The sequence below is a fragment of the Vitis vinifera genome, chromosome 15 (assembly GCF_030704535.1).
Source record: "Vitis vinifera cultivar Pinot Noir 40024 chromosome 15, ASM3070453v1".
Taxonomy (NCBI): domain Eukaryota; kingdom Viridiplantae; phylum Streptophyta; class Magnoliopsida; order Vitales; family Vitaceae; genus Vitis; species Vitis vinifera.
The window spans coordinates 22,646,917-22,661,288 of NC_081819.1; the positions used below are offsets into that span (position 1 = coordinate 22,646,917).

At 32.6% G+C, this 14,372-nt stretch overlaps 2 protein-coding genes and 1 long non-coding RNA gene across 12 annotated transcripts; 2 read left to right on the top strand and 1 right to left on the bottom strand.

The window, feature by feature from the left end:
- Positions 1-204: 204 nt before the first annotated feature.
- Positions 205-6,095, top strand: LOC100243158 (uncharacterized). Of its 5 annotated transcripts, XR_787801.3 has the most exons (10): positions 206-306; positions 3,690-3,744; positions 3,865-3,952; positions 4,280-4,459; positions 4,546-4,725; positions 4,862-5,038; positions 5,133-5,287; positions 5,398-5,518; positions 5,840-5,921; positions 6,041-6,095. XR_787801.3 is itself a non-coding variant. In XM_010663484.2 (9 exons), exons 2-9 carry the CDS (start codon positions 3,707-3,709, stop codon positions 5,849-5,851), a joined length of 951 nt encoding a protein of 316 aa, XP_010661786.1. In that variant the 5' UTR covers positions 205-306; positions 3,687-3,706; the 3' UTR covers positions 5,852-6,095. The 5 variants fall into 5 exon arrangements, 4 of the variants coding, with proteins under 4 accessions (XP_010661786.1, XP_002274529.1, XP_010661788.1 ...); XM_010663484.2 differs by having other exon boundaries at positions 205-306; positions 3,687-3,744; positions 5,840-6,095; XM_002274493.5 differs by having other exon boundaries at positions 5,840-6,095.
- Positions 6,096-6,939: 844 nt separating this feature from the next.
- On the top strand, positions 6,940-14,220 carry LOC100249458 (uncharacterized). Of its 6 annotated transcripts, none has more exons than XM_003633901.4 (12): positions 6,941-7,099; positions 7,186-7,293; positions 10,504-10,625; positions 10,740-10,871; positions 10,980-11,045; positions 11,145-11,250; positions 12,397-12,439; positions 12,695-12,767; positions 13,030-13,117; positions 13,637-13,693; positions 13,807-13,885; positions 14,003-14,220. In XM_003633901.4, the coding sequence occupies exons 4-12, from the start codon at positions 10,801-10,803 to the stop codon at positions 14,014-14,016; spliced, it is 597 nt and encodes a 198-aa protein (XP_003633949.1). In that variant the 5' UTR covers positions 6,941-7,099; positions 7,186-7,293; positions 10,504-10,625; positions 10,740-10,800; the 3' UTR covers positions 14,017-14,220. The 6 variants fall into 6 exon arrangements, with proteins under 6 accessions (XP_002267836.2, XP_003633949.1, XP_010661783.1 ...); XM_010663481.3 differs by having other exon boundaries at positions 7,186-7,222; positions 10,475-10,625; XM_002267755.5 differs by having other exon boundaries at positions 7,186-7,222; positions 10,545-10,625.
- LOC132255156 (uncharacterized) lies at positions 7,185-8,669 on the bottom strand. Its single transcript, XR_009467782.1, has 2 exons — positions 8,478-8,669; positions 7,185-8,363 (listed from the first exon to the last, which is right to left on the bottom strand). It is a non-coding gene; the product is annotated as an uncharacterized LOC132255156 (long non-coding RNA).
- Positions 14,221-14,372: the final 152 nt, after the last annotated feature.

The window sequence follows — 14,372 nt, forward strand, 5'->3', positions numbered from 1 at the left end:
ACGGTTAAGCCAAGTAACCAACTATAATAAACTAGACATGAATTGAAAATCTTAAAAGTAAAGTGAGGTTGGATTGAATTAGAGTTAGCTCAAGAGATTTGGGACATAAAGTAGAAATCGGCCCAATTACAGCCCAATGGTTCAAAATTTGGACCGGGCCATAGTCATGGTCAACCCATTATTACCACTCCGAACTCACGTAGCCAGTAGGCTCCTACCTCTGTTTACACACAAGCATCGAATCATACGATTCATACCTTCTACAAACGCTGCGTTTCTGTCCATCTCCGTGTTCAAAGCCTCAAGGTACTGTTTCAATCTATATTTCGAATTCATTCAATCGAATTCTAGGTCAGATGCAATCGAAACGATGAGAAAATGAAAGAAAATTTTGAATAGGATTCGAGAATACAGAAAATAAGACTCTTTGGCATAGTTGAAGGTTTTTTTTTTTTCTTTTTTCTTTTTTGGCGGCAAAGAAAATGAGAGAGATAACATTGTAATCAGAATTTGTTTTCGTTTATTTTTCTTCATTTTTCTTGGTAACCAAACAGAGGGTCGGCTTTCACTGAGTGCATTGTCGGTTACGCAACTGCTGGAAGTTTTCAATTCTAGGGTTTTTCTTTGAACCGCCGTGGAACTATTGCCAGTTTGGATTAGCTGAAATTTTTGTTAGATTGGCGGTCTTTTCAATTTTGGAATGATTTTTATTGTATAAAAACAGATTTAGTTTGGATACAGAGAAAATATGAAAAAGCAATTTAAATTCTGAATTGTAAAATTGTCACCAACATTAGGAATACAGTAACATTCACAGTGCCGAGTGGCTTTTTCCCTTTTCTTTTTTTTTTTGGAAGCAAAAGATGCGAAAAAAAATTGTTTTCTTTTATTGCTCTATTTTCTTGGAAACCAAACTGAGGGCTAGGTTTTCTTTTTTCTTTTTAATAGGTAAAAAGGGATTGTATTAAACAAAAACAAGAGGAATAAATGACGTGTACAAAGTAAACAAAAGACCAAAAAAAGACATGAAGATACAAAAACCAGCAACCATGCCCTATAGAGAGCCTAACCAATCCACAAAGTCTAAAAGTGACAAAGAACTGGTCCCAATATACAATCTAATCCAATTCCCAAAAAAGATATAAGAAAGAATTTTAATTGTTTGGTCCATGCTTTCACAATTGTCGAAAGCTCTCTTATTTTTCTCCCTCCATAAGGTCCAAAACAAGTACAACAAAGCAACCTTCCAATCATTTTTTATCTTTTTTCCAACAAAGGACCCATGTCAGCTCAGAAGAACCCCTCTAACTAAAGAGTGCATCACCCATTAGACACTAAAAAGTGCAAAAAATCACATGGGATAAAATGCATGCTTTTAAACAATGAATGAGAATGTGGTCATCCGTTTCTTCTTCTTTCTTACACATGTAGCATCTATTAGATATTCTCTTATCCCTCATTTTGAGCTGATCTAGAGTCAAAATTTTGGCCCATGTTGCTTTCCAAGCAAAGAAGGTAATTCTTGATGGCACCTAAGAATTCCATATTGTGCCATAAGGAACAACTCCACTCTCCTATTTGTCAAAGAAGAATAGAAGGACTTAGTTGAAAAAGTACCATTCCTTGTAGGCAACCATACCATAACATTGTCAGTCCCTAAAATAAACGTGTTCATACAACCTCCCAAAAAAGACTTGTACCTCCTCTAATTCCCAATCATGCAGCTGCCTTGTAAGCCTAAGACTCTAGCTACCATCATCTTGAAGGTCACCCACTAAAGCGTTTTTTAAAGAAGTTATAAAATAGAGCTCTGGAAATGATTCCCTAAAAAATGTATTCCCACACTACTTGTCCTTCCAAAACTTCACCCTGTTCCCAGGCCCAACCTTAAAACATGTTTTTTCACCTCTTTAGTATACTATCCCTCTTCATCTTATCTGCACTTTCTTACAATTACCCATTTCGAGGATTCCTTTCACTTACAAATCTCCAAGACCATTTAAAATAGCCTCGAGGAATTTTTAGTCACCATTTATCTATAATCATGTTTGAAAATCACTTTGTCAAGATGATCTTGCTTATTTTTCTTTTGCTTTTTTTTTCTTCTTAGTTGCTCTTTCTTATGGTTAGCTTGCCTTGTTTTTGTAGGCTAACCTTGTATATGTTTGGTGCTTATTTTGGGATGTTTTGTGTATACATAAGGTGCACCTCTTCTTTTTGGCATTTCTTAATACATGTTTTTTTTGTCTATCAAAAAAAAAAAAAAAAAAAAGGTGTTTTTTTTTTATTTTTTATTTTTTATTTTTTTTTATATTCTTAGTTTTGTTGTCTTTTTATTTCTATTTTTTTGTTTCTTCCTCTTGTCATTTTTATGTTCTTAAAATTGACTTTTTAAAAAAAAAATAATAATAATTTGTTTTTCATATATTTTGAAAAAAGAGACCATTTTTTAGTCAAATTGTCTTTCTATATTTTTCCTAATTGCATAAAAATATTTCATACAATAAATTAATTACATAAGTATATTTCTTTATAATAGTGTAAAAGCCCCAATAATTTTTCCCCTACACCTAAGGTTTTGGACTACTAGAAAGGTGAGGGATTCCTATGGGATAAGCCTTTGGAAAGACATTAGAAAAGGATGAGAAGAGTTCATTCTTAGAACTAATATCCGTATAGGAAATGGTAAATGTACAAGACTTTGTTGGGATAGGGAGTTTAAATTGAAAGACATTTACCTTACACTTTTTGAGCTAGCATCCCACAAAAATGCTACAGTTGCACACTTATGGGGGAGGAAAGGGGGTGGAGGTGGTTGTCGGGAGGTAGAGGAGGTGACTCATTTTTGGAACACATTTCTTTGTTAAAAGTGCAAGAAAGGGAGCACGCTTTAATATGGAAAGATGATAAGAGGGGAAAATACAGTGTCAAGTCTTATTGTAATTCTCTAAGGGCTGAAAATGGTTTAATATTCCCAACCAAAGAGATTTAGGGATCTTATACTCCTCTTAGAACTCATTTTTTTTTTTTGCTTGGGAAGCTGTTTGGGAAACATGTTAATTGTGGACACATTAATGAAGAGGGGATGGTCCATGGTTGACACATGTAGCCTTTGTAAAATAGTGAAGAATTAACTGATCACATTTTGATTCATTGTGATCAGACAAGGGAGCTTTGGACCTTATTATTAGTAACATTTGATTTGGTTTGGGTGTTTCTGGCTTTAATGGGAAATCTTCTCCTAAAATGGAAACTTAAGGGGCTAGGAAAGAAAAAAAAAACAGTTTAGCAATTGGCTCTGATTTGCCTATTTTGGTGCATTTGGAGAGAGAAAGCACAACCAAAGGACTTTCAAAGAAGAAGAATTGTCAGATCAAAGTTTGAAGGATCTCTTTATCCGATCACTTTTAGAGTGGTCTCAGTAGTTTTTGGGATTGGAAAACCCTTTTATTTTGAATTTCTTGAATGCTTTTTATATGGTTAGCCTTGCTCTTTTCTAGGTTTTTTCTGTCTTAACTAGTGCTTGTTTTGAAATTTTTGTGTATTGTAGGGTGCCCCCTCTTTTTGGCGTTTCTTAATACATGCCTTTGTTTATCAAAAAAAAAAAAAAGAAAGATTTATATTTATCTATTTATTTATTTATTTATCTATTAGTGTTTTGTGCTGAAATGGCTTGTGGATTTTAGCAGTGGCATCTTTGTTAGCCATGGAGGGGGAGACGACAAATATTGAGAGAGTAAGGAAGTGAGTTTGGAATTCAATTTTGTGTGTTATTTTATTTTAATGTAAGTTATTTTTTGTTTTAAGTGATAGATTTGTTATAAATATATGATTCCATTGGTTTTGTTAATTTATGGGGTATAGAGAAGCTTCTCAGCTAGTTGCAGTGTTGAAAGAGATGAAAGAAGGATTGGATGCGGTGAGGAGTAAAGTGCAAGCTCTAACAGCAAAGGTCTTGAAATCTTTGAGCAGCAATTCCCAATTTCATGTTTCTTTTTGCCAGTTTATGCTACATTCTTTTTTGAGTCTGCCATGGTCATTCTTGTTTTACTCCTGCTCTACTGCAAAATCAATGGAAGCAAATTACTCATTAAGCACTTTCAAAAAGCACATACAGTTTCAATCTTCAACAACTTCTGTTTAAATTTTATTATACAAATAGTTTATGCTGTCTTCTTCTTCCCTGCAAACTCTTCATCTTGTTCCTCTTTTGGAAATGAAAAAATGATCCCATCTACTTCTTTCCTTATTTTAATACATTATGTGTCTGATATATTAGGTGAAAGCAGATCATTTTCCAACAGCAGATGGGATGAGCTATCTCGAGGCAAAACATTTGTTGCTCCTAGATTATTGCCAGTCACTAGTCTATTATTTACTCCGAAAGGCAAAAGGTCTCTCAATTGAAGGACATCCTGTTGTTCATAGCCTTGTAGAGATAAGATTATTTTTGGAAAAGGTCTGTGTATGTTTGGATTCAGCTTTATCAATCTTTATACCATGATTATGATTCTTAAGCAAGTTTTCATGTTTCTTTCATAATAGATTCGACCCATCGACAAAAAACTTCAATATCAAATCCAGAAGCTGACAAGGGTTACTGGAAATGCTGTGGAGAAAGTAAGCTCAGGTGAAAAGGATTCAGAAACTCAGAACACAGAGGATTTGTTGAAATATCGCCCAAACCCAGACATGCTGATTAGCAAGACAGATATGACTTCTGAGGTTGGTCAAGGTGTTAAAAGTATCCAAAATACAAATTGGAAGATTATGCCATTGTTCATCTTTTTCCTCTTTCTTCCTTTATATGAAGAAAAAACCGAATGCTTTTGATTTCTAATTCCTCATTTCTGAATTATAGGGTGGTGTCGGTGGTGTGTATCGCCCACCAAAATTTGCACCTGCATCTATGGAAGAGGATAAGATGTCGAAACAAGAAAGAAACGTTTTGAGAAAGGAGAAAGAGACTCTAAGACAGGCTAGGCAGAGTGCATACGTAAGAGAACTGATGGATGATTTAGAGGGGAGACCTGAAGAGGTTAGTTCTGGATTTACCGCTTTACTACTCCTAATCCTGGATGACTTTACGTAGATTAATATTTTACTACTGACAATTGACAATCAAAACACAGGTGAGAGAAATCGTTGGAACTGAAAGTAGAGAACTCATCAGATACAAGGAAAAGATGGAACAGCGGGCACGGCAAGAGGAGGAACTTTTTACTCGCGCTCCTCTTACAAGAACAGAGAAAAAGAAAGAGAAACACTTAAGGAAGTCGAGAAATGGGTATGTACCGTATAATTTTGAATCTGCATGGAGTTGGTCTACTAAGCTTGCTATCTTTTGTTTTCTGGTAGATCATTTGTTTTTAACTTTTGGTTGTGTTTATACCTCAGGCTGCTTGGTTTGACAGACAGTTTTTATGATGAGATTAAAACTCTACCCATGGAGGAAGATTTTGGTGAGAAAATGTCAGGCTTCAATAACAGTGGAGGGAGAAAATTTAAGAAGAGAAAGGTATATTGAATTGAAGCTATGGAGAATTAAAGTGTGTTTGATAATTTTTTTATTCGAAGTGCTTTTAACGAAAGTGTTTTCTTTATAAGTATATGTGAAAGAATCACCTATCAAATGCTTCTCCAACAAACACTACAAATAATTTTCAACTTTTTGAAAGTATTTGCTGAAATTTTTTGAACGCTTGATTTTTTCACTCTTTATATTGGAAGTGCTTTCTAAAAGCACTATCAAACGTATTCTTATTATATTACATTGATTGTCATGGAGATGAAGGTTTTGGATGGAACTGGGGTTATAACACTCTTTGCCTATTTGCAGAGGAAACATTGAGGAGAAGAAACTCAAATATTTGGCATTTGGAGCAATTGGATGTAGCATGGCAGTCTTCAATGGCTGTAAAGTATAATTTTGATGTCTCAATGATATCTAGATTATCTTGTTCTATTCTTTACTATTTTTTTTTATTCAAATCTTGGTGCTGGATTAGATCTAATATTTTTTTTCTTCGATTCATACCAGGACTTGGGATTTGAGATTCTTTTTAAGATGAAATTTAGTTATACACTTTGGAACATATTACCAGGGAATCAAGAGATAATATGAATGTTCTCAGATGGAATTGGAACAGCAAACGACATCGTTTCAGAAGGAGCAGTTGAGAGAGGAGAAAGATCATTAAAATATTTTTACTATCTTAAATTTATGGTAAGTTAAATAATTTAAACCATTATTTTCAAATTTCATATAAAAATTAATTTTTTAGATAATTGTTAAAGCACATCCACTCGAAATAATTTTATCTAAAATCTGTATTAAAAATAAATAAAAGAATGCATTTTCATATAAAAAAAGTTTATTATTTATATAAAAAAATAATATTTATTTTTTACATAAAAAATTCATGAAATGGGTTTATTATTTAATAATAAAAAAGTTGTAAACCTAAGTCCACATATTTATTTTTGAAAATATTATTTATTTTGTAAGACATTATTTTAATAAGTCTTAACTTTTATTTGTCAAAATATTTAATTCAATACAACTTGGGTAAAAAAAAAATCCAAAAAATCGAATTATTCAATATTTAGATAATTATTGATTCAATAAGATGAAAAATCGAAATTATTATTTTGGTTTTTTTGGAAAAAAAGATTTTAGTTAGTTTAAACCAAATCACATTTTCTTAAACATTATATTATTGCCTGAATCCTATAAATCGATAGAAAATGGATAAATTAATTTTTTAAATTTTAATTAATGTCAATTTAAATTAAATCGATTAATTTGGTGGAGTAAGGGTAATAATACCCCCCCTATTGCATCGCCACAACGCATTAATCATGTCTTCCCCATAGCGGTAATTTCAACTTACCCGGGTCCAGTCATTTACCAATATGCCCCATTTGTCGCTCGCATCAATGTACTCAAAAGGATGAAATCTCCAATTCTATGAGGGTATTACAGTCACGCAGGATTGTGTTCTTGGAAATCCCGGTTACGCCCCCAATTTCTTCACTATAAATAGATCTCTTCCCCTAAACCCTAGAATTCTTCCGTGCGGCGACTCTCTTCTCCACGGTGAGGGTTAGATCATAGCAAACGTTTCACAGCTTTCTATCTAATTCTGATGACTCATAGCTGTGTTTTTTTTTTTTTTTGTTTAGATTTTTCAGGAAAATCGTCACCGGACCTGTTTGGCAGGTAGGAAATCTGTTGTCACTGTTGTCTTGCACTTTTTTTGTTCGGCTCGTTTTTCTTTTATGCTTTTGAAGTGTATAGTTTCTCTCTTTGTTGATTTTGAAATGCTGCATTGTTTAAGATCTGATGCGTTTTCCTAAGTTTTTATGTTGTTGATTTCCGTCCGGTTGGTCGCTGAGAAACTGAGTAAGGAAAAAGAAATTTTAGACTACCAATTTTGCTATATATGTCTTTTGTCTCTGGAAAATGAGGCGATGGAATATTTTTGTGCTTTTAGTTTTTATTTCCTGTTGTCTTTTGGTAAAGGAGTTTGTGTCAACTTCTTTGAATAGCTCTAATATCTTCATATCTTCAAAGCATTTTGCACATTGAACTTCGTGGCAAATGAATGAAAAAAGAATCGATTTGTGTCATTGTATTTTCTTGTTTCGAAACTAGAAATAGAGGATTAATTCAAAGTAAAACTTAATTTCTCTCCCTTAAAACTTAATTTCTCTCCCTTAATGTGTTTTCTAAATTCACTACCATTTCAATGACTTTCTCACATATTGGTCCACCAAAATGAAGTGGAATGGGACCTATTGTTTGATGCACTGTGGATCAAGTGTATTGAAATGAGTTTGATTTGAAAGTATTGCTATTATTATTTTGATGGCTCCGTGCAAGTTTAAGCAAAAGTTGAATTTTGAATTGGGTTTCAAATCAGATTCAACAAAAATTTTCATGAATGGATGGTTGAAAGAGTTGATTTTTAGCAGACTTTGATCTACTAAGTGGGAATCATTATATGATGGATCTCAATCCTTTTAGTGATGTTCATATGTTATTTTTTTTGTTGAGGCCATGATTTAGAGAATTACATGATGTTCCTTGGAAAAAAAAAATATGCCATATTTGTAACATAGAAGGGAATGAGATCCACTACATGATGAGTTCCATTTAGTAGATCAAGTGTTCTACAAATCGATTCGATTTAAGGATTTTAAAACCACCTTTTTAAAGTTGGCAAAACCTTTTTTGGGCTTTGGAGGTGACCATCTTCTTCATGACAGCAAATTTTTGGGCTTTCTTTGCTTTTCCCATGTTTTGATGGATTGAAGGCCAATAGAAGATTACAAAATTGAAACGTCGTAGAGTTGTTTTTCTGCGCCAATTCAAAGAAATTGCTCACATTAATTTAGGGTTTTTTCTCTAGGGTTTAGGGCAATTTCCGGTAAATTTATAGCATTTTGGGTTTTTTTTGGGAGCGAGGCCTCACCTAATGTTTTCGAAAACGACTCCGAAGCTTCTGAGGGCTTTCTGGAGAGTGGTCACCAGTAGAGGGCTTGTCGGAGAGTTGCTGCCGCTCAAGACGCAGAGAGCCGCAGACCGTATTCAGTTGTAATCGGAACCGAGAAAAACAGAGTTTTCTAGAGGTAGGGTTTAAAAGAGGAAAAATAAATAAATCAAAAATTTTTATTATTTTATTTTATTTAAAAAAAATTAATTTAAATAATTTAAATGACTTCCTCCCAACCCTCCACTCATGTATTATGGTTACCTTAACAATAAATTTATTTGAAATTTACATATATTTTCTAAAAAATTTATTTATTATTTATTTCCCTTTATATATTTGAAATTTGGAAGTTAATATTAATATTTTTATCTGCCCATTTACACCAAATAGTTATACTAATTCTCAAAAAAAAAAAAAAATCAATTTATTTTTTATTTCTATTAGAAAAAAAAAAAGAATTTGCACATTTTTATTTGATTTATAATTTATAATGAAAAATATTTTTTTTTTAAATTGACATAAGTTTACTCAGATATTTATATCTTTTTAAAGATGAAAGACAAAATTATTTTTCCTTTTTGTCTATTTCTTTTTTTTTATTTATTTTAAAATTTGAGTTTTAAATGATAATGATTTAAAAATTAAAAAAAATCTAAACGTGGGAATTATTTAGTAATGTTTTTAAAAATAAGCTTAAAAATGGAATAGTTTGATATGTTTTTTGTTTTTTGTTTTTTTTAAATATTTTTCATATTTTAAAATTTTAAAACAATTTTAGAATTACTTTCAAATTACTATATCTATTGCTATGACATTTTTAAAATTATTTTATTGTTGTAAAATTATAAAGTGAAAGATAAATTAAAATGTAGGAAGAGAATAGAATAATTTTCATTAGAGGTATCTCCTTTTTATAGGGAGTCACAAAGAAATATATATCAATATGGATGATCATCCACAAGTCCCCATAAATCCGATAAATTCTCATATTTTATAACACTCCCCCTTGGATGATCATAAGAATATGACTCATTAAAACCTTACTAGGAAAAACCCTAGTGAAGGAAAAAGAGTACAATATTCTTTTGAATTACTATAAATGCCTCGTTAAAAACCTTGTCAGTAAAAACCATTGGGACAAAACCTGGATGAAGGAAAAAATAGTGCAGTATATCCATATTATCATTCTCCCTCTCATGTAGACATGATTATGATTTCTTCAACATTTCAAATGGTAGATCTCTCAATCTTCGTATTCCAAAGTCATACCTTAACTTTTTCAATGCGGTCAAAGGTAACGCCCTTTTGAATAGATCTGCTAGATTATTGCATAACTAAATATGTTAAACATTGATCTCACCTTTCTTTTGGAGCTCATGAGTATAAAAGAATTTAGGGAGATATGCTTAGTTCTATCACCTTTTATGAATTCTCCTTTAATTTGTGCAATACAAGCAGCATTATCTTCATGTAACTCGGTTGCATTGCCTCTAATGGAAGGTAGTCCACATGTTTCTTGTATATGTTGAATCATTGACCTTAGTCATACACATTCACGACTTACTTCATGAATTGCAAGAATTTCTTTATATGGATCTGAAAGATATTATGCATCTGCATATCCAAGCAATTGTTGTTTTGATTCCCTTGAGTAAAATAGGCCCATACTAATAGTTCCGCAAAGATTGATTTTTTTTTTTTGGAGAATTAGTATAATTATTTGGTGTAAATGGGCAGATAAAAATATTAATATTAACTTCTAAATTTCTAATATATAAAGGGAAATAAATAATAAATAAATTTTTTAGAAAATATATGTAAATTTCAAATAAATTTATTGTTAAGGTAATCATAATACATGAGTGGAGGGTTGGGAGGAAGTCATTTAAATTATTTAAATTAATTTTTTTTAAATAAAATAAAATAATAAAAAATTTTGATTTATTTATTTTTCCTCTTTTAAACCCTATCTCTAGAAAACTCTGTTTTTCTCGGTTCCGATTACAACTGAATACGGTCTGCGGCTCTCTGCGTCTTGAGCGGCAGCAACTCTCCGACAAGCCCTCTACTGGTGACCACTCTCCAGAAAGCCCTCAGAAGCTTCGGAGTTGTTTTCGAAAACATTAGGTGAGGCCTCGCTCCCAAAAAAAACCCTAAATGCTATAAATTTACCGGAAATTGCCCTAAACCCTAGAGAAAAAACCCTAAATTAATGTGAGCAATTTCTTTGAATTGGCGCAGAAAAACAACTCTACGACGTTTCAATTTTGTAATCTTCTATTGGCCTTCAATCCATCAAAACATGGGAAAAGCAAAGAAAGCCCAAAAATTTGCTGTCATGAAGAAGATGGTCACCTCCAAAGCACTTAAAAAGTAAGATTTTTCTTTTATACAGATTTTTTTCCCTCTCTGTAATAGATTTATGTTCCTCTAATTTTCTTCAATTGAATATATCTTGAATTTGTTTTTGGTTTTATTTAGACACAAAGAAGAGGTTTTGAACCCTACCAAGAAGGACGAAAACAAAGAGAAAACCTCCAGAAATGTGTAAGTTTTTCTTAATAAACAATTTTTCCGCTGCATTAATTTCAGAATTTGCTGTGTTTAATCATTGTTAAATTATTATTTAATTTTCTGAGGATGCAGGCCATATGTTCCGTCCGCTCTTTTCTTCAAGTACAACACTGCTTTGGGGCCGCCTTATCGGGTTTTGGTGGATACCAATTTCATCAATTTTTCTATTCAGAATAAAGTGAGTGTTTACTGTTGTTTTGTTAACGTAGGGAACATGATCTTGTTTAGGTTCTATTCAATTTTTGTTTTCTTGGGTGTATTAAATATGAATATATCTCAAGTTTTCTTTTCTTTTTCTTCTTCTTTTTTTTTTTTTTTTAGAATTTTCTTTTAGATTTTTGTGAAAGCTAGTAATTGTTATGTGATTTTGGAATTCTGGAAGTGTCTTTCTTGGTTTTTAAGAGTTTTAGAAGATGTGATTTTTGCTTCAAAAAGCAGGAAAAGTACTTCCAAGGTGCTAGCATATGATGCATTGTAAGTCCTTAGATGCCCATTGGTGAATATGCCCAATCGATGTTAAGTCCATATGGAGGGAGAGAAATAGGAGAGCTTTAAATAATTGTGAAAGTTTGGATCAAACAATTAAGAGTTGTTTCTTGAATCCCTTTTAGGAGTGGGTAAGATTGTATATTGGGGACAGATCTCTATCGTTGTTAGAGTTTGTGGACCGGATAGGCTCTTCGTAGGGCATGACTGCTGGTTTTTGTGTTCCCGCGCTTCTTTTTGGTTTTTTGGTTGCTTTTGTATACATCACGTATACTTCTTTTTTATTCTAATACATTTACACGTATCCGAAAAAAATAAAAATGCCCAACCGCATGTTTGTTAGCTTCTGCTGAAGGTGAGTTATGGCATTTGGGTATGGAATGTTAGGGCCTGGAAATTGTTTTCTAGCATAAACACATGTTTGACAATTTTCTGTAAACAGTTTTTTCAAAATTCTTCTAAAAACAGGTGTTTTTTTGGAACAAATTTGAGATTTTTTCATGTGTTTTTGTAGTGTGTTCTAAAGAACAATTGAAAATATAAATAATAGTTTGAATGTTTTTACATTATATATAAGAGGACACTACTTTCAATGAGAATAGTTGAGAAAATTGTTTTTCATGTTTGAATTTCCAAACAGAATTTTATTCCAGTAAACAATTGAAAACTATTCCTAAAAATTGTCCTCAAAAATGGTTTTTTGACAACTGTTTTTTAAGACGTTGCCAAAACGGACCCTTGCTCTTTTATGTTTCATTTTCCAAGAATTAACCTTGCAATGACTATCCTAAGCATTTCTCAACGATGACTAATGAGTTTTCTCTGACTTCTTCTGCAGCTTGATCTGGAGAAAGGGATGATGGACTGCTTATATGCAAAATGTGAGTTCAATGAAGTTACTGATTTTGGCATTTATTTAAGCTCATTCCTAAATGCTGTTAGTCTTTCTCTAAGAAATTATGATGTTACCATGGTAGTTTGTACATTCACTATGTTGAAATTGTCCGCTTCAAAACATTTTGGGCACAAATTTGACTAAATTTTTTATCTTATCAATCTGAAAGTATTTTTATGTGATGGGATTCTTATATTATTTTGTTGTCTTTGTTGCTTCCTTCTATCTTTTAATTTTAAAGGCACTCCTTGTATCACGGATTGTGTGATGGCAGAGCTTGAGAAGTTAGGTCAGAAATACCGCGTGGCTCTGAGGTAAATTTTCATTTGTTTTACTCAATGAAATTGTGATTTTCAGTAGTTTTGCCCTACTATTCACTGAGAAAATATTTTTGATGATTCTCACCCTATTAAGCTATATTGGAGTCAAAACTATACAATTATGCGTGCATGTGAAATAAGAGCTGCAAAAAAGGGAGATGAATATTTATTCCCAATTGAAGAAATTGAGACATTGATATCCAGTTTTACCATAAAATAGAAAGATAAGATGTCTCTTGATCTACTTTCTTGGCAGGATTGCAAAGGATCCTCGGTTTGAAAGATTACTCTGTACTCATAAGGGAACTTATGCTGATGACTGTATTGTTGATAGAGTTACTCAGGTATGATTTGGATTCTGCACCATGTTTACATGTGTATTATCTCGGGCTTCTATATACATTGATCCCAAGCTATATTCATTTTGTGTAAAAATTTCCGTTGTCCAATCTGCTTTGTACTGTGGGGCTGTACATCTTGTGTAAATGCATTGCATGGAGTACAGAATATGAGTAGTTACCAAATTATCTGATAAAAAATGTGGGTTACATCATCCAGTGGTCTAAATTTCAAGTTGATTGAATATTTTTCATAAACTAGCCTTAATGTTCAAATCATATGTGTACTGACGATAAAACTCCATCCATGAGATATTCGGGCGTGCTTGAACCGATTGATGGGTTCCCATAATCCCGAGTTTCCACCCTTACCCCAACCTTGTTGTTCTGGATACAGGACCATACCAAATCAATCATCTAATGGGCTATGCAGCTGAATGTCATTATAACTGTCCAAATTGCTCTGTTATCTTCTACTATCCTCTTCGCATGAGTAATGTGTGTACTATACTTTGTTTAAAACAGCATAAATGCTACATTGTTGCTACATGCGATCGAGACTTGAAGCGAAGGATTCGCAAGGTAAAAATGAATTGATGATGCTCATGACTTGATAATTACTTTGCATCAAGTTCCAATATATTTTTGATAGGTGCATCAAGTTCTAATAAATGAAATTTCTTTTCAATGTGCAGGTCCCTGGTGTGCCAATAATGTACATTACAAAACACCAGTATTCAATTGAGCGGTTGCCCGAAGCGACAATTGGTGGAGGTAGGCTTGAAACTGTTTATTTATATATATAGCTGCAAATACCCCTTTTTTTTCTTTTGCCTTCCCTTGCCTTCCCTTCCCTTCCCTGTTCTGAGATATCTGTTTCCATTGATGCAGCTCCAAGAATTTAAACTGTGATTGGTAGCTTACAGGCGTGAGGAAGACAGGTGATTCTGTTTTTGCTAATTATCAATTTTGTTTACTTGTTGTAACTAAAACCATCTCTAGATTCAGGTGGAATTATGAATTTTTGTTGATCTACTTCTCTTTTAGAGACCACAGATTCTACAGTGTAATTTCTATCAAATGGGGTGCTTCTTGCTCATTCAACTCAAGAGTTCTGATTGTTTGTTTTTGTTCAAGGTTGATTCCTAACATGTTCTTAAATTTATTTAAATTTTAAGAACATTTATTTAGCGGAAAAAAGAGTTTCAAAATATGCACATGTAAAAATAACTTGGTTCTACTTAGTGTCTTCTCAGTTATG